Below are 27,479 nucleotides of genomic sequence, written 5' to 3'. Positions count from 1 at the left end.
AGGTCTGCTTCGTGCAGCCTCTTCGTTATCAGCCCAGAGGATCGAGTCCGGAGGATCGAGCCCTGTGTGTGTGTGTGTGTGTGTCTCTAACGTGTGGGTATCGGCCCTGAAATGAACGAGGAGTCCTCTCATCGGAGACAGACACCGGGGGAAGGACTCACACTGTCCCGGGAAGCAGCTCCGAGCGGCGGGTTATTATCTCCGATCACCGGCGGTAAGGACCGGGTAACGACGGCTCGCGGTGCGGCTGGTGTGTGCCTGACAGCCGGGGGATGGTGCAGAGGAGCCCGCGGTGCTGTGGAGGAATCCTGAGCACACACCACGGATAATACGTGACGAGACAGTGATATTAGTGGGGAGGTGCCGCGCCATGTTCCCGATGCACCTGCACCTCCAGGAAATGAACGGGGATCCTGAGCTGATGAAACCCTCTCAGTGACGGTCACAGTATTTATCAACCTGCTTTACCTTCCCTGCTACTAAGAACCCCATGTGGGACCAATACTCCACCAGCCGGATCACTGCTGCCTCAACCTCGTCTTTCAGCCAATGAATCAAATGCCATTGTAAGAACCAGTGTCATGAGGAGCTCGACACCGCATCAGATGCTTTTATTTTGACATGAGTGTCTTTTCTTTACACTGAGGCTCAAGGTGTCATCCATCCTTTAGAGGGGGGCTGGAGCCGATCCCAGCTCACATTGGGTGAGAGGTGGGATACATTTTGGACGAGTTCACGCCCAATTAACCTAACCCCAATCTGCATGTTTTAATACTGTGGGAGGAGGAGAAAAACTCCACAAAGAAAGACCCCAGCCTTACCGTGTCTCAAACTGGGAGGCGACTAACCACCGTGGTGCACCGGTGTCTTCATGTGACAGCTAATACGATATTCCTCTGCACCTAAATCACCATTGACCTGTGGAATGCTCGATCTCAAGATGAAGGAGGCGTGTCGCATTTGTGGCCGGGAGCTCTGCGGCAACCAGAGGCGATGGATCTTCCACCCCAGCCCCAAGCTCAACCTCCAGGTGCTGCTGTCCCATGCCCTGGGGCAAGAGCTGACCCGGGACGGCAGAGGGGAGTTTGCCTGTTCCAAGTGCATCTTCATGCTGGACCGCATGTACCGCTTCGACACGGTCATCGCCCGCGTGGAGGCCCTGTCCATCGAAAGGTTGCAGCGGCTCCTGCAGGAGAAACACCGGCTGAGGCAGTGCATCGGTGGACTCTACCGGAAAACCAACTCAGAAGAGGGAGCAGTGACACTTGCTGGAAGTAATGAAGTGCCAGGCGATGGCATGGTGGACATCTCGGGTCTCACTCATGCAAAGTACTGTGCCCTGCTCCAGGATGACCTGGTCTACTCTTTGTACGAGTCCTGGGCTGACGACAACCCAGACTGTCAACATCACCACCACCCACAGTGTCCTGCAGGACCAGGGTCAGAGATCACTGTCGCAGGCTCACAGCGCTTTTTGCCCAGCACTCCCAGGAGGTGTCGAGGGTGTTCCCACTGGCGGGTGGCAGACTCTGATTATGAAGCTGTTTGTAAGGTGCCCAGGAAGTTGGCAAGGAGCATTTCATGTGGGCCATCAACCAGAGATTCAGCCAGTTTTATCGGAGTAGGAGGTGGTGGAGAAAAAGATCTAGAAAGTGTTGACAATTCAGAAGAACACCCTTCCTCTCTCACTCTGGTCCCCGGTTCTCAGGACCCCTCGAGGAGATCAGACAGTGATCGAACCCTGGCCGGACGTATCAGCTCCAGCCCCTCGGTAGCGTCCCTGGAGACGTCTGAGGACTACCTCCAGCCTGGGGCCATAACAGATGGTCCTCTGAGGTCCCCCAAGGACCCTATAGATGACCGGATGTTTGACTCCCTCTCTGAGGAGCACATGGGAGCCCCCCATGGTCTAGTCTCACCTGGGCCCAGCCTCTCTGCGGCCCTCTGTTTTCTGCAGAGCTGTGCCATCTACCGGCCAGTCCGGAGCTCTAAGGGAAGCAAGCTGCCAGTGCTCCTCCGGAAGAGCTCCAGTAACGGAGCCATGAGGCTGGGATTCTCTGATTCTGTCCTCGGAATGTCGTATGGAACTCCAGACGGAGAAGGTTACATCCTGATGTCAACACCTGAGCTGGAGACCCCTCTGATCAGTCTGAATCAGAACTTCAACCTGACTGGCATGGAGGATATATTAGAAGATCTGTACAAAGAGTATCCTCGGCCACCTCCACACCAGGTATAAAACCCTGAGGAGGACGGTGATGCTGCTGATTAGAAGTGTTGAACTACTGTAGGATGATGACACTTGGTGGAGAAGTAGGATTTTTGCCTATGCACTGCAAATCTGCAGTATCTGCAGCCTCGTGTAAACCAGGCTTTAATCTTTGACAGGCAAATGGGGCAGCCTCCCCACTTCTCACAATAATTTAGCGTAATTAGCCTCATAATCCAGCTGTCAGTCGATTGAATCCTACCAAAGCCTCTCCCACAAGCTTTTACTGTGAACTACGGGGATGTGTGTGAGTCTCCTGCTTAGTTATCTGTGTTAGAATACATTACATGAGCGGTCAGGTGTGGGTAAGCGGTGAAACAGGACATGGCCTAATTTCCTAGTGCGTGTGTGTGTGTGCACTCATGTAGAAAGAGGTCGTTGGTTATGTCAACAAATTGGAAGTAAAGAGTAAAAACGTGGGCATTTTGCAGAATTTGGATGCTGTGGATGTATGTCTACCTTCTGCTGCAGCTGATAAATACTCTGAAGCATGAACACTGCCTGCAGACAGATAACTCATCCAGTATTTCCAGTTGTTAATTAAGTTGCAGCACAGGATTTTCTGCACTAGTACATAAAGAGAACGTGCGTCAGTGTTTGAGTACGTGCAAAGAGCCGGCTTCCCCTCCCCTAGCTAATAATCATCTTTTTATAATTATAGTCTTTGGGGGTGCGTTTGCATCTGAATGAGATGATCTTCTTTAATAAGAGTGCGTGATCTTGGTGCAGGGGCCGCTGACTGAAGTAGGTTAGACGTGGGGGGGAGACGTTAAGACAGAGTGACTCCGCTACTGTCCTATTTTCACCCAGAGCCCTTGAGGCAAGTGATCCACGCAATGTCAGACCACCCTTTTGTCTCAGTACTGGTTGGCTGCCGCAGGAACATCAATTCAGTGATAACGTTATTTTTTTAATATACATTTATTTTGTCTATATCATCTTAAATTAATGTCTAAATCAGTATGTATCTTAATAATATCCTCCCAATCAGGTTTTCATTGGAAGTTGGAATTATTCATACACTGGTTATGTAAAGATAATAGTAACACAGATAACACACACACACATTACCATACACACACACACACACACACACACACTCTCCAGGGGCGCTCTACTCACCCAAGCTTTTTTCAAAGTACACACATGGATGAGCAGGGTTTCTAAATGTTGTACACACACAATGTTACACAACCCACTGTGAAAGTTATGCAGCCTTCGGACTCTGTATCGTTGACGAGGCAAATTGTCTTTGTCACAAATAATTCAGCAGCTGGACTTGATCTGATGTTTGAACTAGTAAACCGTCTGAATTGTATATTTGCTGAAATATTGCTTTTTAGGTGTATATTTTTCAAATATATAATCTTAATTGTCTTTATTACAGAGTCTTGTTGAGGAGCAGCAAAGCCAGCTGAACCAGTATGAGTGTGCGGCCGGTCAGTGTGTCAACGAGCTGCAGAAGGCCCAGCTCCACGTTCAGTCTCTGCAGGCCAAGATCCACGAGAGCGAGGCCAACAATATGGTATGACATGTAAAAAATTATTTTGTTAAAAGCACACTTGTGGCTTGATGACGGCCTGACTGCGATCTCTGTCTTCATCTGTAGAGGCTGCAGGAGAATCTGAAGGAGATGGAGTTTGAGCTGCGTTCACTTCGCCAGGCGGCTCAGAGTCAAGAAAGAACCATCCAGGACCTCTCTGAGTCAATGAGCACAAAAGACACTGAGGTGTGTGTTTGTTTTTGTGCTGTTGGTCATTGTGAGCTGCTGCCTGCTCCAGTGGAGAAGATGCTCATACATATTCATTCTGCTTTAAGGCTCAGGAGCTGTATCAGATGATTGAAGGGCAGAACGCCACCTTGTGCAAGCTGCAAGAAATAGTCCACCGCAACCAGCTCACTCAACGCAAGGTGAGACCTGATACACATCCTTAATGCTAGAGAGACATCTTGTCTCCAGGTTAATGTCCTGCTTTTTGTGTAACCTTGTTCCGTGGTTGTTCCTTCTCCAGGTTCAGGAGGGGGCCAGCGAGTCCTTGACGCTCGCCCATCTGCAGAGTGAGCTGGTGGGGGTGCAGAGCTCCCTGTTCTCCCTCGGCCTGGAACTGGAGGCCAGCCAGAGGAGTCTTAGACAGAACCAGCGGCAAGGAGACGACTTAGAGAGGTTCAAGGACAGACTGAACTCCGATCTGCAGGAGGCGCTGCAGCACCGGGAGGTCACGGAAAAACACAACCAGGTCAGTGTGTTTGCGATTGTGTTGGTGTGAGAAAATTAATAATTCAGTCGCCTTGAAGTGTCAACAATGCATCGTGTGTGTAACCGCTCATCTCTGCTCTGTAGGACCTGCGCTGTGCCCTCCAGAAAACCCGCTGTGAGCTTCAGGCTAAAGAAGCAGCCCTGAAGGCGAGCGAAGCTGAGAAACTCACTGTGGTGCTGGAAAAAGAAAGAGGCCTCGAACAGCTCAAACACAGCCTGAAGGACAAGGAGCAACAGTTGGAGGTAACACACACATACCTACACACTTGGCACACACACAGTATATAGATAAAAAACGTCCACAGATTTCTGATCCTGTCTAAAACCTTTATCTCTGTAGGACTACTCAGACATGTTGGATTCACCAGCAAGCTCCAAATCAAGAGATGCTCTGCTGGAGAAACTAAAAGAGCGTATAAAAGACAGAGACAGAGCTCTGGAGGTAACACACACACACACATTCATATACACAATGATAGTGAAGACTGCTGTGTCATGTGGATCACAGTACAATAGACTGGGATTCATGGGACTGTCATGGGAGCCTTGCCTGGGAAAATATCGAGGTTCTTCATGAGAAAAGAGTGAAGTGTGCATTTTGTCGAACAAGCCGGTGGCAGACAGTTATGCAAAATCCCTCACAAAGCAGTGAGTCAGCATAAAATTCTGCCTCAGACAGGAGGGAAAACATCTCTATTGTCCTCTTAAATCCTGTGGCAACCATACAGCCGTGGTGGGGAAGTGCTTAGATGCCAGAACTTAGTGCAGTGTGCTGTTCATAATAAAATGTTCCATGAAAAGTCTCCACATTTCCCCCCAAAGATCACTAAAATGCAAATTTCATACCCCAACAAATTTGATTTAATTAATTTGTGATCGATGAAAGACAATGGAATCTTTCATAATGGCTAATTTTTGCCGCAAACTGAACACTATATAGAAAAATGCAGAATTAGCGACTGTGTGATTTTCCATACCTCTCGTTGTCTGCAGCGCTCCATTGATGACAAGTTCCGCAGTGTGGAGGAGCGCGAGGCCCAGGTGAGGGGGCTGCAGCTGGCTCTCAGGGAGAAAGAGCGAGACCTGGAGAGACTGAACTGCATCCTGTCCAACAACGAAGAGACCATCACGGTACGCTCATTACACCAAAAGATATCAGACCTGGTGGTTTGTACTTCTGGCCAGGCTCTGAGCTGAAAAAGAATGGTTAGTCTTTTTGCCCACAGAATCTGAACTGATCTTGCTTTTTGTGTGGTTGCACCTGTGATCTTGACGACTAGAGTCTGGACGGTTTGGTGCGAGGCAAAGAGCTGGAGCTGGAGCAGGCGGCCGAGGCCTACAGGAACCTCCAGTGGCTGAAGCAGCAGAGTGAGGAGAAGGAGAGAAACACTCTGAGAGAAAAGGAGACCATCATCAACCAGCTGCAGGCGGCCCTGCAGAGCCGCAGCCAGGAGGCTCAGGTAACACACACACACGTTTTAGGGCTTTTGTTAACATGGCTTCTTATTGTTTGCTGTGCAATTTTCAAAGCTTTGGAAAACCATCCCAGGTATACGAACCTGTGTTGCTTGTTCTCACTTAAATTTTGTGTGTTTTTCTGTGTGTGTGTGTACAGGATCTGACGGCCGCCCTCGTGGCCCGAGTGCAGGCCGGTCCCACTGAGGTTGTGGAGGAGCTGAAGGCTCGGCTGGTGCTCAAAGAGAAACTGTTCCAGGAGCTGCTGTCAGACCGCAGCCGCCAGTCGAATGAACACCAAGCCCGGGTCCAGGATCTGTTCAACACTCTGAGCTCCAAAGACCAGTATCTGCAGGTATGCACTGTGACTACTACATCAAACTGTTTACAACTAAACTAAGTTAGAAAACCTTCAATGCTTTCCTCTGTCTCCCCCAGGATTCCTCCTACAGATTGTCCTTAGTGATCAATGAGCGGAGCGGCCAGCTGCAGGAGCTACGCAGACAGAAGTTGCTACGAGAGCAGGAGCTGCACGAGCTGAGACGGGACAAGGAGAGGGAGATGGGAGGAGAGAAGGAGCACCTGCAGATTCTGCTCAAAGAGAAGGAAGCTTTTGTCAAGGTATCAGTACACGCATGCATTCCCTTGCTCTCGTCTCCTGGATATCTGAAATTCACCGTGTGCTTTACTCAACAGGAGCTGATGCAGGGTCAGGAAGAGGCAATGCAGCTGTCTTCTCAAGAGAGTGAGGCAGAGATGAAGACCCTCCAGGAGGAGCTGCAGCTGGTCCTGAGGAAGGAGAGAGAGGCTCAGGTATCTTCATGGACCCTGAAATACAATCTTTATATATACTTGAGAAACCATTGAAGGGGAAAAAGAAAAAGAAAAGAAAAACTAGGGATACACTAATAATCCATATAAAAAATGACCCAATCAAAAAACACTTATTAGAACAATTCTAGGAATCAAGATGATCAAATATAATTTAAAAACATCCCTAAGAACAGTTAAGAACACCACGAATTAATTTTCAGATGATGCATAAGAACAGTGCTTGTGTTTGCTTTTGTTAAATAATCTTACAACATCAAGTCATGCCGCTGTGTCCTCTTCTTGCAGGAGGAGCTCTCTGCTCTGCGTTTGTCTTTAGCTCAGCAGCAAATCGAAGGAGTGCCCACAGAAGACGTCTCTGATCCCCAAGTAAGATGTTTTTTCATTATTCCCAGTCAGTCAGATGATAATTAGAGGCTTGTGCTGATTAAGAATTGTGCATTTACTCTCCATCTCCTTCCTCCTCCACCCTGGCTGCCGATCTGATTCAGTGTGTGCTGGAGCAGCTTGTGTCAGAGTACAACAAGCTGAATGATGCCCTGAGGGCAGAGAAGAGATTATACCAAAATCTCATGCACATGCACACCAAGAGTGACAGGTAGGGCAGCTGCAACCAGCTCTTATCACAGTTTACTCTTCATGCAGTAAGTATTTTGCCCTTAAGACACTTTTTCTGCTCTCATCTTCTCCACCTGGCAGCAGCTCAGAGGCGAGGCAGGCCCTCCACACTGAGCTCGACTCGGTTCAGGCGCTGCGTGGACAGCTGGAGGAAGTGCTGGCCAGGACCCGTAACATGGCGTTGGTGCTGGAAAGGGCGGCCAAACGGCAGCCCGACTTTGGAGGTGGGGATGGGCGGGGTCGAGCCACAGGGGCTGCGAGGGGCACTGTCACTAACTCTCTGTGATGCTCTGTCTGACACTAGCACTGTTTAAGTGGGAAGAAGCTTCCTGCTGCCACTGGCGGTCACTGTTCTGAAAAACCTGTGAAGCTCAAAGTGTGAATGAAAACCAAAGCAGGACCGTCAGTGTGCAGACGGCTTGGTTCAGGTAGCACAAACACTACAGACGAACCTCAATGCTATGAAGTGGCAATGTGCAACTCAGAGTCTTATTTATTAATATATTCTGTGAGTGTGGTGTGAATATGTTTTTACATTGTCTGATGAAAACCGCCTGCGTGTTGCTTTTGCAGTGCGACTGTTCTGTATTGCCATTGTCGTGTGTTACTGTCTCTCACCCGTGTCACTCTTCCAGCCTTAACGTCACAGTGAAGTTACGTCTTGTGGAGAAAACGACAAACTCATGCCTTACAGTGAAAACGTCTCACCATCCATCATTTGTTTTACACCATCTGTGCGTGAATAGGATGTTCACACTTAAGATACAAAGCCAGACCCGTTTACAGTGAAGTTTCCCCAAGTTCAGCCTTGGATCGCTTTCATACTCGAGTAAACCTGCTGTAGTTACATTTTAGTCCGACAGTTATGCATGAAACATAAAGTTTCCTTAGGTCAACGTTGATATGTGTATTGTTTTAAGCTGCTAGTTGAGCTTTAGTTCAGCTTTGTACCAATATGGCAGTAAAATATATATAAAGTTATATATTATAAGTTAATTTGCAACCGGTGAATGGCAGAAATATCATTCGCTCTTTAAGTATTTATAGTTCATAGTAGACAAAGTGCATTTTCTTGGGATTTGTGTCCTGATCTCTCAAAGATGGAATCCTTGTCCACACTTTTTTTTGTATTTTAACTGCAAAATAAACATGTGCTGGCATTTTCGTCAGATTTCTCTTTTTTATTGTGTTTAATTGGGGATTTGTTTTAAGAATATCCCAAACCTGAAATCCCCCACCTTGATCCTCTATACCCTTTTCCTTCTTTCTCCAGAGATCAACCCACCTTGCATTTAGTCTTTTCTTCCTCAGCCTCCCAGTTTATCTCCTGTTTACTGTAGAAACCCACATGTTATAAATGGCTTTAAATAAGGTCACATTTAAATGTCAGAAATATGATAATTTGTTCGATTACTGCAGATAATTCTTACAATATGTGTAACCAGACATGTCCAATCCAAACAAGTGTTTTTCGTTCATGTCATGCATGAGACTGTGGCATGGTTTTCATGTTTGCATGGCTGCTCTGCTTTAACAGTAAGACGTTCACAATGTCAATAAAGGGGAAGCTCATGTGAGCCCTTTCACTCAGTTATCACCTGATATAAAAACAAAACATGAAATCCCTGTTGGTTGAAATGACACACACATGAACAGGCACGGTGCACAGCTACATGTGTCCGGTGTGAGAGTGATGACAGTGTGCAGTGTGTGTACAGGGCCCCACATCCAGTCAGTTCAGCTTACAGAGCACTTTGTTCAATCAATAATAACCCAGAAGTTTCCTGCCCTCTCCCGAGCAGCACAAAGAAAATTCTCACATTTAAACTTCAGTACTTTTAAACTTTCCTTAAGTCTGATTAATGCACCGTAGAGGTACACACCCAAACACCTATGATTCACATGCCCCATGGCACAGAGTGTCTGTTGTGTATCATTTGGGCGTATTACATAAAACACTTTTCTTTTGAAATCCCTGCCCGTTTGTTTCCACCCAGCCTCAGTTTCCTGGCAGCAAACCAACATCCATGCATGTGTTTCCTCACTGGCTCTTTGCTTCAGAGTGTGTATACAAGACTTTAGCAACACAAAACCCAAGAATGTGTTACATATTTATTTTCAGATTTGGAACACAAACACCTTACACACCCTTTTGTGTAAAGGATATAGATCCAATACATTTGTTTCAGTTTGAATTCTATGTCTTTTTCATGAACACACACAGACACTCACACTGGGCTGTACCGCCTTGAATGTGTTCTTGGCCGGTTCGCACTATGACATAACATTGTATTTTAGTCCCATGACTCCCAAAGTGGTGATCCAGTACAGCCAGAGCTGTGGAGAGACGGAGAATGAACACTAGAGAGGGAGGGATTTCAAAGTACAAGAATAAGAAGAAAAACATTTGATTCGTATTTTAACTAAAGAGCAAAAGGCTAATTATGTGTTTTTTGCGTTTCCAGAGCTCAGCACAGAGGAGGAGGAGGAAGGAGACGATGAAGATGCCAGCAGTGACGAGTTCTCGGACAGCATAGAGGAGGATGAGGATAAAGTGAAGGCGAAAAGTTTGTCTTCCGTTCAGGCTTCTGTGACGTCTCCTGAAGCCGAGGCTGTGACTGCAGGGCTGGTGAGGGCGTCACTGTCCCAGAGAGCTGAACTAAAGCAGCTCGAGGAAGAAAAGAAGACACTTGAAGTCCAGCTCGAGGAAGTAAAGTCACAGCTGGAGAGGGATGGATACACATCTGTGGCCCAGATGAGGTGCATATTTGTCAGATAGTTGTTTTGATTGTCTTCGAAAAACTTTGTTTATTGTGTTGGCCTGAAAGCTTCAATATGTTTAAGTCTATGTGATTTCCTTTTTCCACTGTAGGAGTGCAGTGCAGAAGCTGCAGGAGGAGAACCAGGCTTTGAAAGAAGGACAAGCTGGAGCTGTGGGACTTAGGACAAACACAGAGGAGAGTCACAGGAGCCAGAACTGGGAAGAAGAAGAAGAAGAAGAGGAGGACGAAGAGGAGGACATTGAGGAGGACATTGAAGAGGAAGATGAAGAGGAGGGAACATCTTCGGTGCTGGTTGGGAAGCGAGGTCCTCCGTGTGTTAATGTGAGTGAGGAGCCGGGGAAGAGGCGCTGCACCAGGCCATGCTCCCTGGACCTCGGCACGCTGACATCCCATCATTACACACACCAGGTAACACATTGCACTCTACACTGTAATCTACATTAGTTTATGTCCTTAAAATAAAAACAACTGGGACACTTATTTGACTTATACAGGTAATTACCATCACAGAAGATGTAATAAATTCACTGGAAATGTATTATGATCCTTGCATCTGATAACATTTCATAGAGAGCTACAGGGAATACAAGTAATCATTGAGGAAAACAATATCTGACACATTTAGGGAACCGTTATCTATGAGTGTGGGACATTTGGTGGAGCTTGTTTTGATTTCAGGAGACAATTGGGCGTTGGCTAGTTGAATAGAAGTGGCAAAATATATAACAATATTAAGGTAGTAACACTCCACCTCTGTTGATAAAGCCTTGTGTTTGTGGGCTGTAAAGCAGATTTTAGCTAACTGTGCTGGAGCAGCTTTGCCTCCAGACCCCTGACCTCTTTTCACTGTGTTGTTTATTAACAGCCTCCGTATGAGGAAGTTTGAGCTTTGAGTCCTGTGGTTGTTTATATAACTAACTGATATTCCAACAGTTAGCATCACAAATGTTCCATTTGTTAAAGTCATGGAAAATGACAAACCGCTATTAGTGGAGGAAGTACTCCAATGTTTTACCTAAGTGAAAGTAGAAGTACTCAATTACAAGTAAAGGTACTACATTCACCTTTTTACTTGACTAAAAGTACTTATTCCCTTATACAGTCAATTACATCATTATGGCAGAGTCTCCGCCTCTTCTGAATCCATTTAAGGTCTTTCTTCTTCTGCTGCTGCAGGAGGCGGGGTCTAATGTCACCTGCTGGTCTGATTTGATCAGTGGATCAATTCCCCTGTCATTATTGATTATTTAAAATATACAAAAACAATGTGAACATGTAACACAAAGCATTGCAAAAATGTTGTTGCTGAGAAAGTTCAGCTATTGGCGAATAAATGTAGTGGAGTAAAGGGGGAAAGTACCTGAAAATACATCTACTTTAAGTAAAGTACAAATACATGGCAAATGTACTTAATTGCAGTAATGATGTAAATGCTGGTTGTTTCATCCCACCACTGCATTCCTGTTTTACATGTCCCTTCAACCCTTTGCTGTTGCAGGATGTGGAGCCTGATGGTGAGGGGAGCGAGGTGGGAGCGCCCTGGCAGGATGTAGACGAGGGTCTGGGCGAGCAGACGGCCCGCCTGCGCTCGGACCTGGCTCTGAGCCACCAGGAAAACAGAGAGCTGCAGGAGAGACTGATGGTGTCTGAGGCCACGGTCCACGCTCAGGCGGAGCAGCTGAAGGACTACAGAGATCTGCTCAGTGAGTCTGACACCCAGGGACGTCAAGTGTTCAAAACCCCAACCAAGCATTTGCAAGTGTAAAAGGTTTTGGTCGTTTCTCTCTGCAGCCGAGACGTCGGTGCAGCAAGCCAACAAACAGGTGCAGGTGGATCTTCAGGATCTGGGTTATGAGACGTGTGGTCGCAGTGAGAACGAAGCTGAAAGAGAAGACACCAGCAGCCCTGGTAACAAACTTTTAAAACAAGACAACCAACATAAATGTTCTCCTATATAATGCACACATTCATCATGCATATATGAATAACCTCTCCCCCCCTTGCAGAGTTTGACGACCTGGAGATGTGCACGTCACTGTCCCATCAGCAGGACTATGATGGTGCAGGCAACAGCTGGTTCAGTGGTAACTGCAGCAGTAACAGAGGAACTTATGAAATGGGGGACGAGGCCTCTGTCCAACATCTGGTCCTGGATCTGCGCTCACAGCTGACCCGCTGCCATAAAGTGATCCGTGGGCTGCAGCTGCGTGTGCGCTCCCTGTCTGCCACCAGCGACTACGCTTCCAGTCTGGAACGCACACCCCGAAAGGTACGGCAACCATTAATCAGCTGGTCTGCGTCATTGTTGTAATATTACTGATGCTTCATAGAGCTTTTTTTGTGTGAATTCACTCTCACCTTCTAGGTGAACTGGGCCTTTGAGAAGTCACCAGCCCCCAGCGGCGTGGAGGAGGATGAGGGCTGGATGTCTGACCCCCAAGGGATTCGCTCAGGGCCCAAACCCAGCAGGGAGCTACAGGAGCTGATGGAACGTGTCACGTCACTGGAGGCACAACTGAAGAGCTCCAGACTGGAGGGGAAAGACCAAGCAGAAGAGAAATGTGCCACCTGGCCTGGGTGAGTGGACAGAGACAGAAGGGCTGTGGGGACAGGGGCTTGTGAGGATTATCTCTTACCCCTGGTGGGTCAATAATCCCTGCATAAATAACCCAAGACACCTTTATTTTATCTAGAATTAGTCAATAGAAGCACAGTCACTGGACTTAAAAGTAGTGTTCTGAAAACATTCCTATAAAAACATTCCTCCAATGCTTTCCCTACCTTCACAGGAAGTACAACTCTCTGATCCAGGCTCAGGCTCGTGAGCTGTCCCACCTGAGGCAGAGGACCAGAGAGGGGCAGGGGGTCTGCCATATCCTCACCCAGCACCTGGGAGACACCACAAAGGTACTGCAAACGCCTTCTGAATTAATTCAGTTCTCTATTTATTAAGTAGACTATTTATTATTAATGCTCTGGCTCACATTCTCCACAACGTTTAGGCCTTCGAGGAGCTGCTGCGAGCGAACGATATTGATTACTACATGGGTCAGAGCTTCAGAGAGCAGCTGGCTCAGAGCTCTGCCCTGGCACAGAGAGTGGTCACCAAGATCAGCGGACGTAAGAGACGTCTTCTCCTTTACTTTCCACGCACACAAAACTACTTCATGTCTTACAGCTTTATATTAAATTAATCGATAGATAGATAGATAGATAGATAGATAGATAGATAGATAGATAGATAGATAGATAGATAGATAGATAGATAGATAGATAGATAGATAGATAGATAGATAGATAGATAGATAGATAGATAGATAGATAGATAGATAGATAGATAGATAGATAGATAGATAGATAGATAGATAGATAGATAGATAGATAGATAGATAGATAGATAGATAGATAGATAGATAGATAGATAGATAGATAGATAGATAGATAGATAGATAGATAGATAGATAGATAGATAGATAGATAGATAGATAGATAGATAGATAGATAGATAGATAGATAGATAGATAGATAGATAGATAAATAGAAGGAAATAACTTTATTGCCTGTCCCAAGTGATTATCTGTCCTCCTTCTGACAGGGCTCAACAATACACACATAATTCACATTCGACAACACACAGTAAATATTTAAATCAACAATACGCACTATTTACATTTACATGTTTTCACAGGCGACCAAGCAGACAGCCATGATGACAAAGCGGGCCACGAGCTGCTCGCCCTGAGGTGAGTTAACTTCCACGTGATGAATGTGTGAGTGAAACAGAATGTCACAACTTGAAGTGGTGGTAAGATGCATTTAACAGTGGCAATAAATACAAAAATATATTCTCTATCATGACCTCTACCAAGGAGGTTATGTTTTCATCAATTCAGATATATATACTTATATACTCATTATACAATTCAACTGATTTCCATGAAATCTTGGAGGAGATTGGGCGCTACCCAAGGAAGAACCCATTAAATGTTTAGATTTGGATAAAAGAGCAAATCCAGGATTTATTTGTATTTTCTTTGACATGGCGAGATTGTGCGTTAGCCTTGGTGGAGGTTTGTGCTCAACGGTGGCCGAGAAGAGGCCATTAGATGTTTTCCACATTTGTCTGCATTGCAAGACCTGGCATGTTCACAAGATCAAGATTTAAAAAAAATAATCTGACGTCATGGGGATTCAGCAAGGTAGTTTTGATAGTTGAGTTGATAGTTTTATGTCATATTTACAAATAAGTAGGATTGTTGGGCCTTGTTGGAGAAATGCACTACACTAGATAGTATTTTATATTATGCAGTACTCATCATCTGAAAAGGGGCAACGTTTAAACCTGCAGATCAACACAGCAGCAGCCTGCGGCATCCCCTGCAACACTGTGATCACTGGATCTCCCTCGAAGTCATTAGCTCGCTGTGTAGAGCGCTGGCTCTGATTAGTTTTCTCTGTCATGTGACGCTCTGCTGCACGCAAGCTGCCGTCCACATGGCTCCTTATGTTGGAGAGGAGACAGAAGGTTGCCGTTAATCCACATACTGGCCCAAGTGCGGATCCTTTACCGTTAAGTTGCTTTAGTTGAATAGACTTACAGGTGTCCCATCCGCCAGGCTTAAGAGGCTCAGTGTGACAGGGTTTTCCTGGTGGTGCCTCATCCCTCATAAGACTTCTCCTGCTGGAGCAGAACTGCTGCCTTCTTATGGAGCTTTTGTTTGGAATTCATCTTTACGATAGATACTGGTAAAGCACCAAAGGACATTAAAGCGGAAGTCAGAAGTTGTGAATCAGGGACGTTCACAGACTGGACTCGGCCAGATGGCTCCTTTGTGGAAATCTATGCTTTCTAAGAGCAGCCCCATATACAGGGACTCTCTGTGGTCGTTCTCTGTGGGTCGCAGACAGGCAAGCGAGGCGGCGTGTTGCAGGATGCTGTTGGAGAGAGACAGGGAGTTCATGCTTCGACAGCTGACACAGTAAGAGTTGCACATGTTGTGTATTTACAGGAAGAGATCCACTGTAAAACAAACACTCCTACTTGTAAATGCTGGCAGATTGGCCCAAGTACAGAGGATCAGCTTTAACTTGTTAAAAGTGATTACTGAAATGGAAAATAAAATGACTTTATTACTAAGATTGGGATTTTTTTTTTAGAACGCAAGATGGATGAAATTGATAATGTATTTGTTGTTTTGTCTCAGAAAATGATGTGTCATCTCCTACGTCCTATGTACTACTTTGTATGACAAACAATCCAACACTCCAAAGACAATAACATGTAGTATCATGTGGCAAAGAAAAGCATCAAATTCTCCTATTTAATGAATCTGTTCAACCATTTATGTGATTAACTAAACAGTTTCGGAAACATTTTAATTTATCAGAAAATTGATGAATAAACAAATCACAGTTCATCAATAATAAAATGCATGAGTAACATTTAATGATGTTATTTCTTGTTTTGCTATTAATGACGCATGTAAATGTTTCATGAATACTTTAAGTATAAAAACATCATAACTAATTATGTTCATATAATACATGACTATTAATTGATAGTTATTCGTAGCCTGATATGGACTTGCTGCATTTCTTTCAGCTCACTGTGATATGTGATTGTCATCCCCAGGTTGAGTAAAGAGCTGCGGCAGAAAGATAAAATCATTGAGTCGCTTCACACCAAGCTGCAGGAGCGTCCTGAGACCCCGTCCAGCTGCCACGCCCTCTCCGAGACCACCGACCAATCAGACAGGACCTCCTTGGTGTCCGACGAGTGCAGGACCAATGAGGACCTAGACCTGTGCTCGGATTTAGACAGCAGAGAGTATCAGGAGGAGCACCGGCTGCAGCAGCCAGGACACCGATCAGAACCAGACAGTAAGTTTCATCTTTCTTTCTCCCTCTGTGCGAACACACCTCTTCTATCCTTTCACCTTCCATTCCCCCTCTTCTAGTCCGTCCATCTTTCCCTCCTCCTCATGGCCTCCTCAAGTCCTCCAGCAGCTGTCCCAACATGCATTGCTATGCCCCTGTGGCTTTCACCAGTCAGACCTCCAGAGGTATGGGACTCAATGATGGTAAAACAAATAGATGACCATTTCCTCCTCTTCCTCCATGTTACACATCACTTCCTGTCATTCTCCCCCAGCCCTTTTCGGTGAACCTGTTTCCCCCTTCTTCCCTGTCCCCCCTGGCCCTGATGTCTGGGGTAAGGGAATCCCTTCTGACCCCTGGCCCAGGGCCCTGTCTGTGATCGCTGTTCGCCCAGAGCTGGACGCGCTGTACAAACGGATGAATGAGCAGAACAGGGGTGAGGGGCCAGGGAGTGTGTGTCATATGAGAAATTTATCTCAAAATTATAAATTAAAGACTTTCATAACTTCTAATGTGTGTGTGTGTGTGTGTGTGTGTGTAAGCACGGTTTCCTAATCCTCTCTAGTGCTTTAATGAAAGGATCTCACTCTTGTTTGTCTCTGTGTTTATGGTTACAGGCTTTGCACTTCCCCATGACAAGACCCTGTTCACTCCCTTCAACAACCAAAGCCAGCACGACCACTCCAGCTACAGCCTGCTTTCCCATCATGCCTTTCAACAGCACCAGCTGGGTGGCATCCCTGAAGGCCACTCTTTTAAATTTGACTCAGGTCCAGTGTCAGGCGGGAATTTGTGGGACATGGAGAACCGGGTTCAGCAAGTTGGAAGCTTTCCTGGATCATCTGGGCACCAGCCAGGAAGCAGCCACACAGGTGGGGAGAAGTGATATTGTAATTGCTCTGTGTAATCATCATACGCCAATGGTTTAATTAGCAGATAATTGTAAATAATAATAATAGTTATACAATAATAATAATGTTTGTATGGCATATTTCAAAACACAGTTACAAGGTGCGTTACAAGTTAATAATGTAAAATTGAAGGCAAGCTATAGGAAACAGCAATTTGAAGATCACACAGCATTGTAGTAAAAACAAGATAAAATGAAACATAAAATGATTAAAATAGTAAGAGCAGGTAGGGGTTAATATTCCTGAGATATCCCACCTTTAAAAATGTGTCTTCAAGAAAGAGGAGAAAGAGTTGAACAGATGGATCTCTTCAGGGAGGTTGTTCCACAGAGTGGGAGCCCTGACAGAAAAGAAACCTCTGGTCCTCATGAGACTGTGGAATGGTTATTTATAATTTCATCTGCTTGTCTCTAGGTGTGAATTTGATAGAGGAGCACCTGCGGGAGGTGAGGTGTCTCCGTCAGCGTCTGGAAGAGTCCATCAGGACAAACGAGAGGCTCCGCCAGCAGCTGGAAGAGAGACTGGCCAGCAGCGGGCGAGATGGAGGTGCAATATAACCCTCCTACACTCAAAAACATGATCACTTCTTCCTCTCGAAGATATGACATCAACTTACCTGTGTTTTTCCAGGGGCACCAACAAACATCTACATTCAGGGACTGGATACAGTTCCTCAACTGTCCAACGAGATCAGAGTCCTGAAGCAAGACAACCTGGTTCTCCAGTCTCGCCTGCAGGCCAGCACCGGTACTGAGTCTGAAATCCAACTGAAGTCTTTTCCTCTGTTTTCTTTTTGTGTTTTAACTCGTGTGGACTCTCCTCGTCCCTCAGACACGTGTGAGGAGGTTGTGCAGTTGCGGGAGGCCGTGTTTACGGCACGGGCCCGTCTGAAGCAGGCTGAGCTGGAGGCCGAGCAGTGGAAGGAGGAGCTGAGACGCCTTCAGACTCACAGTCAGGAGCAGGGACAGCAGATACACACCCTGAGGCAGGAGCGACAGGACAGTCAGGAAAGAACCAACAGGTTAGTGCGTTTGTGAGAATATAGATTCTGACCTGTTACACGTCACTTGACCTCACTGTGTTTGTTTACGTTCCTCCTCAGGCTCCAGCATGAGGTTTGTCTCCTGCAGCAGCAGCTATGTGAGAGCAGGGAGCTCATCCACTCACTGCAGAGTGAACTGCAAGTTTACGATCGAGTGTGTTCCAGCACAAAGGCCAGCAAAGGTCAGGAGTGTATTTTATACACTAGCTTTTTTTAATATACTTCCCTTTTTAACTAGGACAATAATATCCATTTTATTTTAATGTGTAGAACTTTCTGGGGAATTTCTTACTTTAACGCCATCTTCTGGTTGTAGTATGAACGACATCCTTTTAGACCCATGTACACGCGTAATCATAATAACTTTATTGATAAAGCATCTTTCAAAGGATCAGCAACAAAGCTCTTCGTAGAGAGGACAAATAAAAGATTAAAGACAAGAAGCAAATTAGTACAATGTCATTTAAAATCAAAGATGACAAATTATATCTTACAAACTCTAATCAAATTCAGTAGATAAATCATACCCCATAATTTACTTATGTTCAGTGTATTTCGTTAATTTCATTTCAATCCAAAACCGTTTTACAAAATGAAACAATACACTTATACACATTCCATGAACACAAAATAGAGCAGAAAGAACAACAAACTTATGTTTACACCTTTCATATACATGACGCGATATAAATACCGATGACCATCCCTTTTTTTGATTTCCTTTCTTTTCACATATCACATTATAAATCATTTATACGTAAATCAATAGCCAACATCATATCTTATTCATTTCAAATCAAGATCATACTGCTTTTATTAATTTTGTTGATACATTTTATTTGTATTTAATTTTAATTTAATTGTATTTGAGCAACATTTTAAATCATTTTCCAGAGAATTCCACACTTTCACTCAATAAACGGAAATACTCATCTGCTTTTATGCAGCGTGTTCACATAGATTTTCGTAATTGTGCTTCCTTTCAATGATCCTCACTAATTGGATTTTCTTTGCAATCAACTAATGGCCATTTGGCAAAAGCATATTGGCTTGAAGGTCAAAGCAAAGCAAACAAACACGTTCCAGACTCCCCAGTAAATGTGCATGTTGTCTTCAGGCTACCTGTGTCAGCTCCCAGGTCTGCCAGTGGAGCTGGGGGAGCTGCTGGGGGAGGTGAGGAGTCTGCGGGCCCAGCTGCAAACCAGCGTCCAGGAGAACAGCGCCCTCAAACAACTGGAGCTCCACAAGCAGCTGGAGCAGAAGCTGGGTGCCGGCTCCCCTCGGATGCCCTCCCTCTCTGCCCTCACCGCCAGCCCTCAGAGAGAAAACTTCTACAGACGTCAGCTGCTGCACGGTGAGATGGAAACTTCATGATCTACTAACTTGATGTCAGGTTCGGCGTGCTGTGTTGTGGTTTGCGTTATGTCCAAGCCTGGTTTGTGCATCTGTGTGCTCCACAGACCCAGCTCCGTCTCCACCAGTCAGGGACATTGGTCTGTTTAACTGTGGATCGCCCGGTCCTCCCTACTCAGACCTGGACGACAGCCATAGCACTGCTAATGGTGTGACTTACACTGTAACTGCATGACTACTACTCGATCTTTGATTTGTCAGCTTGTTACTTAGACTGTAAATAAAGATGGATGACACGACTCTAGTTCCCCCTGTTGTCCAAAATGGAAGCCAAACTATCCTGGATACTGGTGCCGCCATCTTGTGCTTTTGTGCCGTGGTGTTGAGGTCCGGCCAAAACACGTGTTTGACCAATCTCGAGTCAGTCTCAGCTGTCAATCATGAATACCCCTAAAACCCAGGAAACAGGAGTATTAGTGTGAAGCATTAGAAACATTAGTGTGATAAGAAATAAATGACAGAAACCATTATTGACAAAAATCTATTTAACATGTATTTCGATTTTTTTGTGTGATTCATGTTCCATCAACTAAGGATGGACGGCGGGGTTTATGATATATACTGCACCCAGCCCCCAGGGGGCGATCAAGACGATTTGGCTTCACTTTTGTCATGTCTTCCATCTTTATATACAGTCTATGGTTTATTAAAAGTATCTTATGCCACTTTACTTGAATCACTTCTTAACTCCAGTATAAAGCATTACCATCACGTCATTTAAAGTCCTTGTATCTCCAGCAGATACTCTGGACCCTCACTCTGAGCTCGAGGGGGAGGCTCCCGACGGATCGTTTGCAAACCGAAACGGCCGCCACGCCATCGGTCATGTGGACGACTTCAGTGCTCTGCAGCAGCAAGTCCTCGAGGGTCGGAGCCTCGTCCAGCGCATGGAGACGACCCTGCAGGCCTGCCTGGGCCCACCGCTGCTGGAGAGCCACGAGAAACACAGCAGTGATCTGGTGAGAACCAGAGAAAGAGTTTCAACAAATCACCAACTAATGTCTGCAGAACACAAATATAACTGATTTCCTGATGCAGGTTCTGGACTATGGATATGTGAAGAGTCTGCTGTCCAACACCAGGACGCTGAGGCAGATCCTGGAGGAGTCGTTGTCTCTGCTGAAGATGTTCTGGAGAGCAGCTCTGCCCAGCACTGATCCCTCCGTCCAAAACCTAAAGAAGGTTTGTGATATTTTATGACTCGTCCGATCTTTAATTAATCGCTCTCACAGTCAAACATGTTATGTCAGTTAAGTTGAGACATGGTAACAAAAGTTGTGTCTGGTGTGTGTGTAGGAGCACTGTATGCACGAAGAGATCTTGTCCTTGAGACTGCGGATGTCGGAGCAGGAGGAGGTTCTAAAGGGGACGGTTCAGAGACTGAGGAGCACCAGCCGCACCAAGGAAAACATGGAGCACTTCATAGTAAATCAGTGTAAGTGTTTCTTACAGAGAGAGAGAGAGGGAGGGAGAGGGAGGAGTGTAAAACAACAGCCCTAATAAGGTAAAGGAAGGGAGAGCGAGACCGACCCTTTGTGGTGGAGAGAGAGATATTAGGCGATTTATCGTCCACTAATCTTTTATATACTGGCCTCTGTGTATTTATCTTAAAAGTAGAAGTCTGCTTAATATGCCCCAGGTCTAAATACTAAAAGTAAAGTTGTTATTACGTTTGTCATGTGGGTGTTATTGTTAATGAGGTTGCTGATTTGTTTATTATCACTTCTTTGTTGTTATAGTTTTGTAGCAGCACTTTAACTGTAGTTGCTCTTGTTTTGTTGCAGTGTCGAGGACTCGAGATGTGCTGAAGAAAGCAAGGACAAATTTAGAGGTACGTTTTATTCATATAAACTCTCACTTATCATATTATACATGATTATTTACATGGTTATTTGTGTACATATTCCATCGGTCACAGTATTAGTATTGTATTGTGTGTCCCTGCTGTCCTATACATATTCAAGTCTTTGGTATTTGTGAAGTAAATTCATCACTTTGGGCTTTTTCTGTCTCACTTGTTCCTTCATTCTGTATTTGTCTCCTCCTCTCCTCTCCTGTCCTTGCTCCTGTTTTTGTTTACACCCCCAGAAGAATGAGCTGAGACTTTCCTCTCTAAGCTCCTCCTCTTCCTCTCCTTATGCTGGTAACCGTCTGTCATCTCGTGGTCTTGTCGATAGGTAGACGTTGTCCCAGATACGTTGTTCCACTACTTAATAGTGAGACTTCTCCTCCTGCATAAACTGTGAGAGCTGAAGTAAATATCTGGTGTCTGGGACAGCTTTTACCTGAGTGGGGATTTGCTGTTGTCTAATAATGCTGACATCACCGCTTCACCATCCTGTCCGACAGACAACTCCATCCTGGTTTAACTGTTTTCTGCTTTAAAAGATAGACATGAAACATTCTGTGTCTGAGTATAAAACAAGATGACAACGCAACACAGGCACGCACACACACACACACACACACACACACACACACACAGCTACATTGGTTGCCTTGTATTCTACCTGGAACTATGGTGGCTCTGATGTGCAAATCAAGAAAAATGGGGAAGCACTATGGCAAATCACAAAACACAATGACGTAATCTCCCAACGGAAAAGGGTGATACCTGCTACCTGTTCACCAGGCTCGTCACTGATTGGATGCATGTTTAGTGCAGCCACCGCACAAGGAATGTGAAAAACAGCTTTTACTTCCTTTGAGAAAGACAGACATTCATACAACCAGGGACGAACCTCTCAGCAGCTACTGCCCTTTTCAGTTAGAAGTTTATACTGTTGTGTTTTCTTATTTGTCCTAATTTGTCGCTGTTATTTGCACTTCTATATGAGACACTGCCATGGTTGGTATGACTCTCACCAGCTTGTCATGGCTGAAGCAAAAAATCTCACAATACTGACACAAAACTCCAAACACATCCATCTACTAAGCCGCTACTTCACCATAGTGTCACTTGTTATGTGTCCACTGTGTCATGGTTGAGTCTATTTACAGCTTCAGACCCCCACAGTAGCGCTAAAATAATCAAACGCCGGTTTCCATGTGTGTTTGCTGTCACCGTGTCACAAACGTGTGAATGCTGAACTACTCACTCATTCTCTTCACCTGCTAGCAGTTGCTTTTTGAGGATTTTATTACAACTAATGAAGCACAACAACCCGCTCTTTTCTGTTGTGTTACTTGTTTTAAAGGAATAGTTTCACATTTTGGGAAAAGGAGAATTTGCTCTGTTGCAGAGTTTGAGTTGAGAAGATTGCCCCACTGTGTTTTCTAACACAACATGTGATGGAAAAGCCAGGGTTAGGGTAGCATAGCTTAGCATAAACAATGCAAACATAAAAAACATCTAAAACAATGTAAAGTACCTTCGAAGCTCAGTAATTAATGCTTTCAATTAGTGGAGAAATTGTAATTGTAATTGATTTTTTTAATATTCAAGTTAAGGTAAAACAAAACTAGAAAGGTCGGCCCGTATGGAGCCTGAGAGGCGGAACTCAGGGCACTGAACCCCTCCTTGTTGCTTCTTGATTGGGGGCAAGATCATAACGAAACAAGACTGAGATGTGTCTTTTGAAACAGCCTTTTTTTTATAAAAACCGTACAGACATAAAAGTGCATTAAATCATCTCATCTAACTCATCTAACTCTCTTGCCAAAGTGCTGAACCTCTCCTTGAACATTTGACCTCACCAGCGGTTTGTGAGTTTTATCAGGACTGTTTGTGTGAAGTTGTATAATAACTTAGTTCTTGGTATCCTCTCCTCTTTGTCTCTGAACCCAGCTGAGGACCCAGGAGGTGCTGCCAGAGTATGGCCTGCTGATCGCAGTTTCCTGAAGACCAGCGGTGCCATTCTGCGTCCGGCCACGAGAAAGCGCAGCAGCGAATGCCTGCTTTAGACTTTTGATAAGAACCAGCCTCAACCCTACCAGCTCTCTGACCTCTGTGCTCAAACAGCCAAGACCCCTTAAGCTCCTCCCTGTTTCCTCCCCAGCCTTTGCCATAAGAGTGCTTCCGTCCATCCCTCCCTCGCTCCTCTGGGCAACACGTGCACAGCGTTATCTGCACCTCCAGCCTTACCTCCCACCCTCCCTCCCCCAACTACCACCATGTTTTATTGTCTATGAGTGATGCTGGCAGCAGTTTACCTCTTGTGTGTGTGTGACAGAAGAAGGTGTGTGAGATGTGCCTCTGATGGATTCAGTGACCTATGTCCTACTGATGGAGCTGGTTGAAGATGCTCTTAAGACGCGGATCTCAGTCACGATTTATCTTTGTTGATCGGAAATTGGAGTTAGTTTCAAAAACACACAACAGACCAAGAGTTTGCATTGGAGAATTTAAAGAAATTTTGAGAACTATTATAAAATGATGTGTCTATAAGAGCATCCTCTCCTGACAGCCAGACAGCCTGTGGACAGACAAGTTGTACATGCATGTTTGAAATGGCCTGTGGGGGAATTCTGCACATATGTACACACATATCTATGTATGTGTGTGTGTGATCGAACACAGCTCACTCATAGACAAGACACCCTCAACCACCACTGCCACAAAAATGTTTACCATCCCCCCCCGGTGGCACTCCTACTAAGAAGGACATCTTCTTTTTTTTGTGCAAATGCAATGCAAAGAACAATGACGCCCACAATGTATCACTAGTCGACACAGTGGAGGAATGTAGAGGAGGTGGGCGATCACTGCTACGTAGATCAAGTGTAGGAAGCTCATGAATGATATGTCAGCCAAGGGTTGTGAATAATAGAAGAAGAAGCCAGAGGACGGTTCCATTTCAGTCACAAGACTAGGTCTTTTGCTCCTGACGGAGCTTTTCGGCACCAAAGTGCGGCTGTAAGAGAAAACAGTTGAGTTGAATTACTTAAATTCTCGAGGCCACTTTCTGTTCGGTTGGATGTGATTTCTACAAAGAGGTCAAAGTGCTCAAATGGAACCAGGCTAAACGCGTATTCAAGCTCCTCTGTAGGAGTTCTCATACGAGCATGTGCAATAATAACGTTTTTTCTTTAATGATCATGCTGCACCAGGTTATTATTATTAATATTTCTTTGCCTGACACTGGATTATTAGTCACACTCATTATATTATGACACTATCAGTGTAATGACTGTACTTTTTTTTCTGGAGTGTTGATGCATGAAAGAGAGTGATAAATGGAAAAAGAAATCTGAGCTATGGAACAGTGGATTGGCCATCCTTGCCGAAGTTTGAAATTGGAACTCTGATTTCACTTTGACTTGCCGTATCCATGCGAATGACGAACTGTCTAAACAAACTTTTTATGATGCGGATCTAGAGCCACAGAGACGGTAACCGTTAACACGCGTGGTTTGATTTATTTTTCGAATTGTGCGACAATTTGGACCAAAACTTAACAGCGGATTTTTTCTGCTTTAGTCTTTATGGTCTTTCTTTTTAGTTCAGGCCGTCTTAACATTCCCATGGTAATGGCAATATAGGTTATCGAGTTCTTATAGATGACAAACTTTGGCAGGGTATTGGTGCAATCGTTGTTCTGTAATTCACTCACTCCAATCACTTCAATTTCACATTTAGTTTGATGTGTTGTCTTGCTGTACATTTGCCATTTTATGCTGTAAATAACCAGCTTTTTCTGTATGAACTTCTTTTTGCGTGTGTGTGCGTGTGTGCACGTGTGTGTGACTGAGTGTGTGTATGAAAAAACATCCAACATTTGCTTTTTGCAAAGTTGATCATCTGGGTAGCTGTGCAATAGCTTTATGTATTTTATTTTGATGTTAAACCTCATTGTATCACACGTTTGCCACATTCACCCCCTGCGGTGTATGAGTCATATGCAGTGTGTGTTAAAGGATTGTGTCACTTTGACTCGATTAGTCACATAGATAGGAAATCATCAGCAAAGCCTTCATGACATGTCACAGTATTGTTCACAGATAACAAAGCTCTGGTTAATGTTGCTTTGCTCGCCTTTAACTTTAGCCCCAGAGCTTCTACAGCCTGCTCTCCGTGGTAGAAATGGCCTTGAACCAGTGCTTGTCTATCTGGAATCTGCCAATTTAGGTTTTATTTGCGCTCGAGTCCTCTGAAAAAGACAAAAGTTGCCAAGTATTTCAATAGTTTCATATTTCCTAACGAAGTTAATGAAGTTAAAGGGAAAATGTTTTAAAGATTTGTCTACTGTAAAAAAAAAACAGAAAAGCCAATGACTGGATCGATTGTGAAACGCTGGATCCACAAAGCACCTTTTTAGAGCGTAAACAAGGCCTTATTGCGATTTAATAAGAAGGGAATCAAACGGCAGTTTGAGACGATGTATTGCTGGTCTTGAGTTGCGTATGTATATACTGCTTTTTGATTGGTGCAGCTTTTATGTGAGTGGAAAGCAGATTTTTCAAATCTTGTGTAAAATGAACTAGAAAGCCGATGCAGGACCTATATGGATCCTGTCTCTGATGACAGTTAACAGTGTGTTGTGTTGGCACAAGTATTAGCAATGAAAGATTTTGGGAAAGAATAAATAAAACACTTAAAATCTTGTGTGGTTTCCTTTTGTTGAATGCAGCTTCAATTCTTCTGTAATGTTTGTTTTGTATTTTGATTTCTATCTGCAAGTAGATAAATGTTTGTATATATCTGGCGACAGAAAGCAGATCTGTTCCAGACGACCTGAGGGGTCTGGATGGTTCATAACGTAGCAGGAGATCAAAAATATATGAGCCATTATAAAGATCTTCAAACTGGAGTGGATATGATCCACTTTCTTTGTATTTTTTTGAGAGACCTGTGTGATACCATTGCTACTAAGCCTAAGTTAGAATTTACAGCAGTTTACTAAACAATCTAGTAGCAAAAAGTGAAATGCTTTACTCATCAAGAGTTGTTGCTGGACACATTTAGTTTTTATTTATATAATTTCTTTGTCCCTACTGATGTTATTCTGCTAACCACCAAGCCCTGAGGACGGTGACTTTAACTTCAGTCTGAGCTGAAGATGGAGCACTGCTGAGACAGCGTTCTATAATGTCGTCTTGTAAACAGCTGCAGTGACCCGATAAAGCCGGCTACTCCAGGTATGAAACCATGTTTGTCAACAAAGAAAACTTTCATCTTTTACTAGATTAACTTATTTTGTGGGAATATTTCTTTAACATTGTTGGGGAAGGCCCAGTGATCTGACTTAGAACAAAGAGTCGTAAAACCTTAGACTCGCTTCAGGAGACCCCTTACATTTAAAAATCCAGCATGGGGCCCTTATCTCCATGTGGCAGCAGGTCACTTCCTGGGTCCCCACTGTAAGCCCGCCCCTGGGGGCCAAATCCTGACAACTCAATTGGCTGGAGGGCCACACTGACCCCTGACCCCTCCTCCCAGGGGGGAGTCACCTGGAACATGACTTAAAAAGGCTGAGCTCACAGAAACCTCTCTCTTATCCTCCGATGCTGATGTGACAACGAGACCCCCCCGGGGTCTCACCAGTTAACCCAGCAACTTAAGGAGGCAACTAATTCTTTGTCCTCTTTTTCACTCCAGCACTGACGTTCCAGTTAGGCCTCCTCAGGTCTGACCAGAGGTTCCCGTTGCTTAAGGAGGCAATAAGATGTTTGTTTCAATTAATTTCATTAATTTATTCCTTTTATCTTAGTCGACGTTTTTATTTTGAAAAGGACTTTTCCTGTTTTAACTTTGAAAGACCAAACAGGAAATTGCTCGCTGGACGATCTCAGACTGTTTCATTTTTCCCCACGGACTTTACTTTTATTCTTTCTCCACACGATCTACAACGGCTACAAGCAGCCGCACGTTCCTGTGAGTGAGCACGAGCTCCGCTGATGGCAGAAGAAGACGAAACCTCATCTCGCCACGGAGCACGACGGATCGGCCCCGGCCCAGCTGCGGTGCTCACGAGAGCCCGCCTGAGAGACTTTAAGCGATTCACTGAACCTCCGGGAGATTCGCGCCACGCGCATGCACCCCACGAAACCATGGTTACAGTAAGAGAGGCTTATGTTGTCTGGG

General features: G+C 44.9%; 1 protein-coding gene across 6 annotated transcripts; it reads left to right on the top strand.

Annotated features, from left to right (window-relative positions):
- LOC133018636 (myomegalin-like) lies at positions 1 to 25,998 on the top strand. 6 transcript variants are annotated; one of them, XM_061085050.1, is made up of 39 exons: positions 3 to 2,233; positions 3,657 to 3,794; positions 3,879 to 3,998; positions 4,088 to 4,180; positions 4,282 to 4,506; positions 4,611 to 4,769; positions 4,867 to 4,968; positions 5,520 to 5,657; positions 5,807 to 5,986; positions 6,142 to 6,336; positions 6,420 to 6,602; positions 6,678 to 6,794; positions 7,101 to 7,181; positions 7,304 to 7,410; positions 7,512 to 7,654; positions 9,896 to 10,190; positions 10,303 to 10,621; positions 11,712 to 11,916; positions 12,005 to 12,121; positions 12,220 to 12,482; positions 12,579 to 12,790; positions 13,003 to 13,120; positions 13,216 to 13,333; positions 13,902 to 13,956; positions 15,846 to 16,093; positions 16,171 to 16,275; positions 16,365 to 16,526; positions 16,708 to 16,962; positions 17,416 to 17,547; positions 17,632 to 17,748; positions 17,833 to 18,022; positions 18,104 to 18,225; positions 19,161 to 19,397; positions 19,504 to 19,605; positions 20,198 to 20,415; positions 20,495 to 20,638; positions 20,753 to 20,891; positions 21,241 to 21,287; positions 23,244 to 25,998. In XM_061085050.1, the coding sequence occupies exons 1-39, from the start codon at positions 926 to 928 to the stop codon at positions 23,295 to 23,297; spliced, it is 7,263 nt and encodes a 2,420-aa protein (XP_060941033.1). In that variant the 5' UTR covers positions 3 to 925; the 3' UTR covers positions 23,298 to 25,998. The 6 variants fall into 6 exon arrangements, with proteins under 6 accessions (XP_060941031.1, XP_060941029.1, XP_060941030.1 ...); XM_061085049.1 differs by having other exon boundaries at positions 20,195 to 20,415; XM_061085048.1 differs by having other exon boundaries at positions 1 to 2,233; positions 7,515 to 7,654; positions 17,632 to 18,022; positions 20,195 to 20,415.
- Positions 25,999 to 27,479: the final 1,481 nt, after the last annotated feature.

The sequence above is a fragment of the Limanda limanda genome, chromosome 13 (assembly GCF_963576545.1).
Source record: "Limanda limanda chromosome 13, fLimLim1.1, whole genome shotgun sequence".
Lineage (NCBI taxonomy): Eukaryota > Metazoa > Chordata > Actinopteri > Pleuronectiformes > Pleuronectidae > Limanda > Limanda limanda.
Note: the sequence above shows the minus strand (reverse complement) of the source record. Positions and strands in the feature narration are given on the sequence as shown.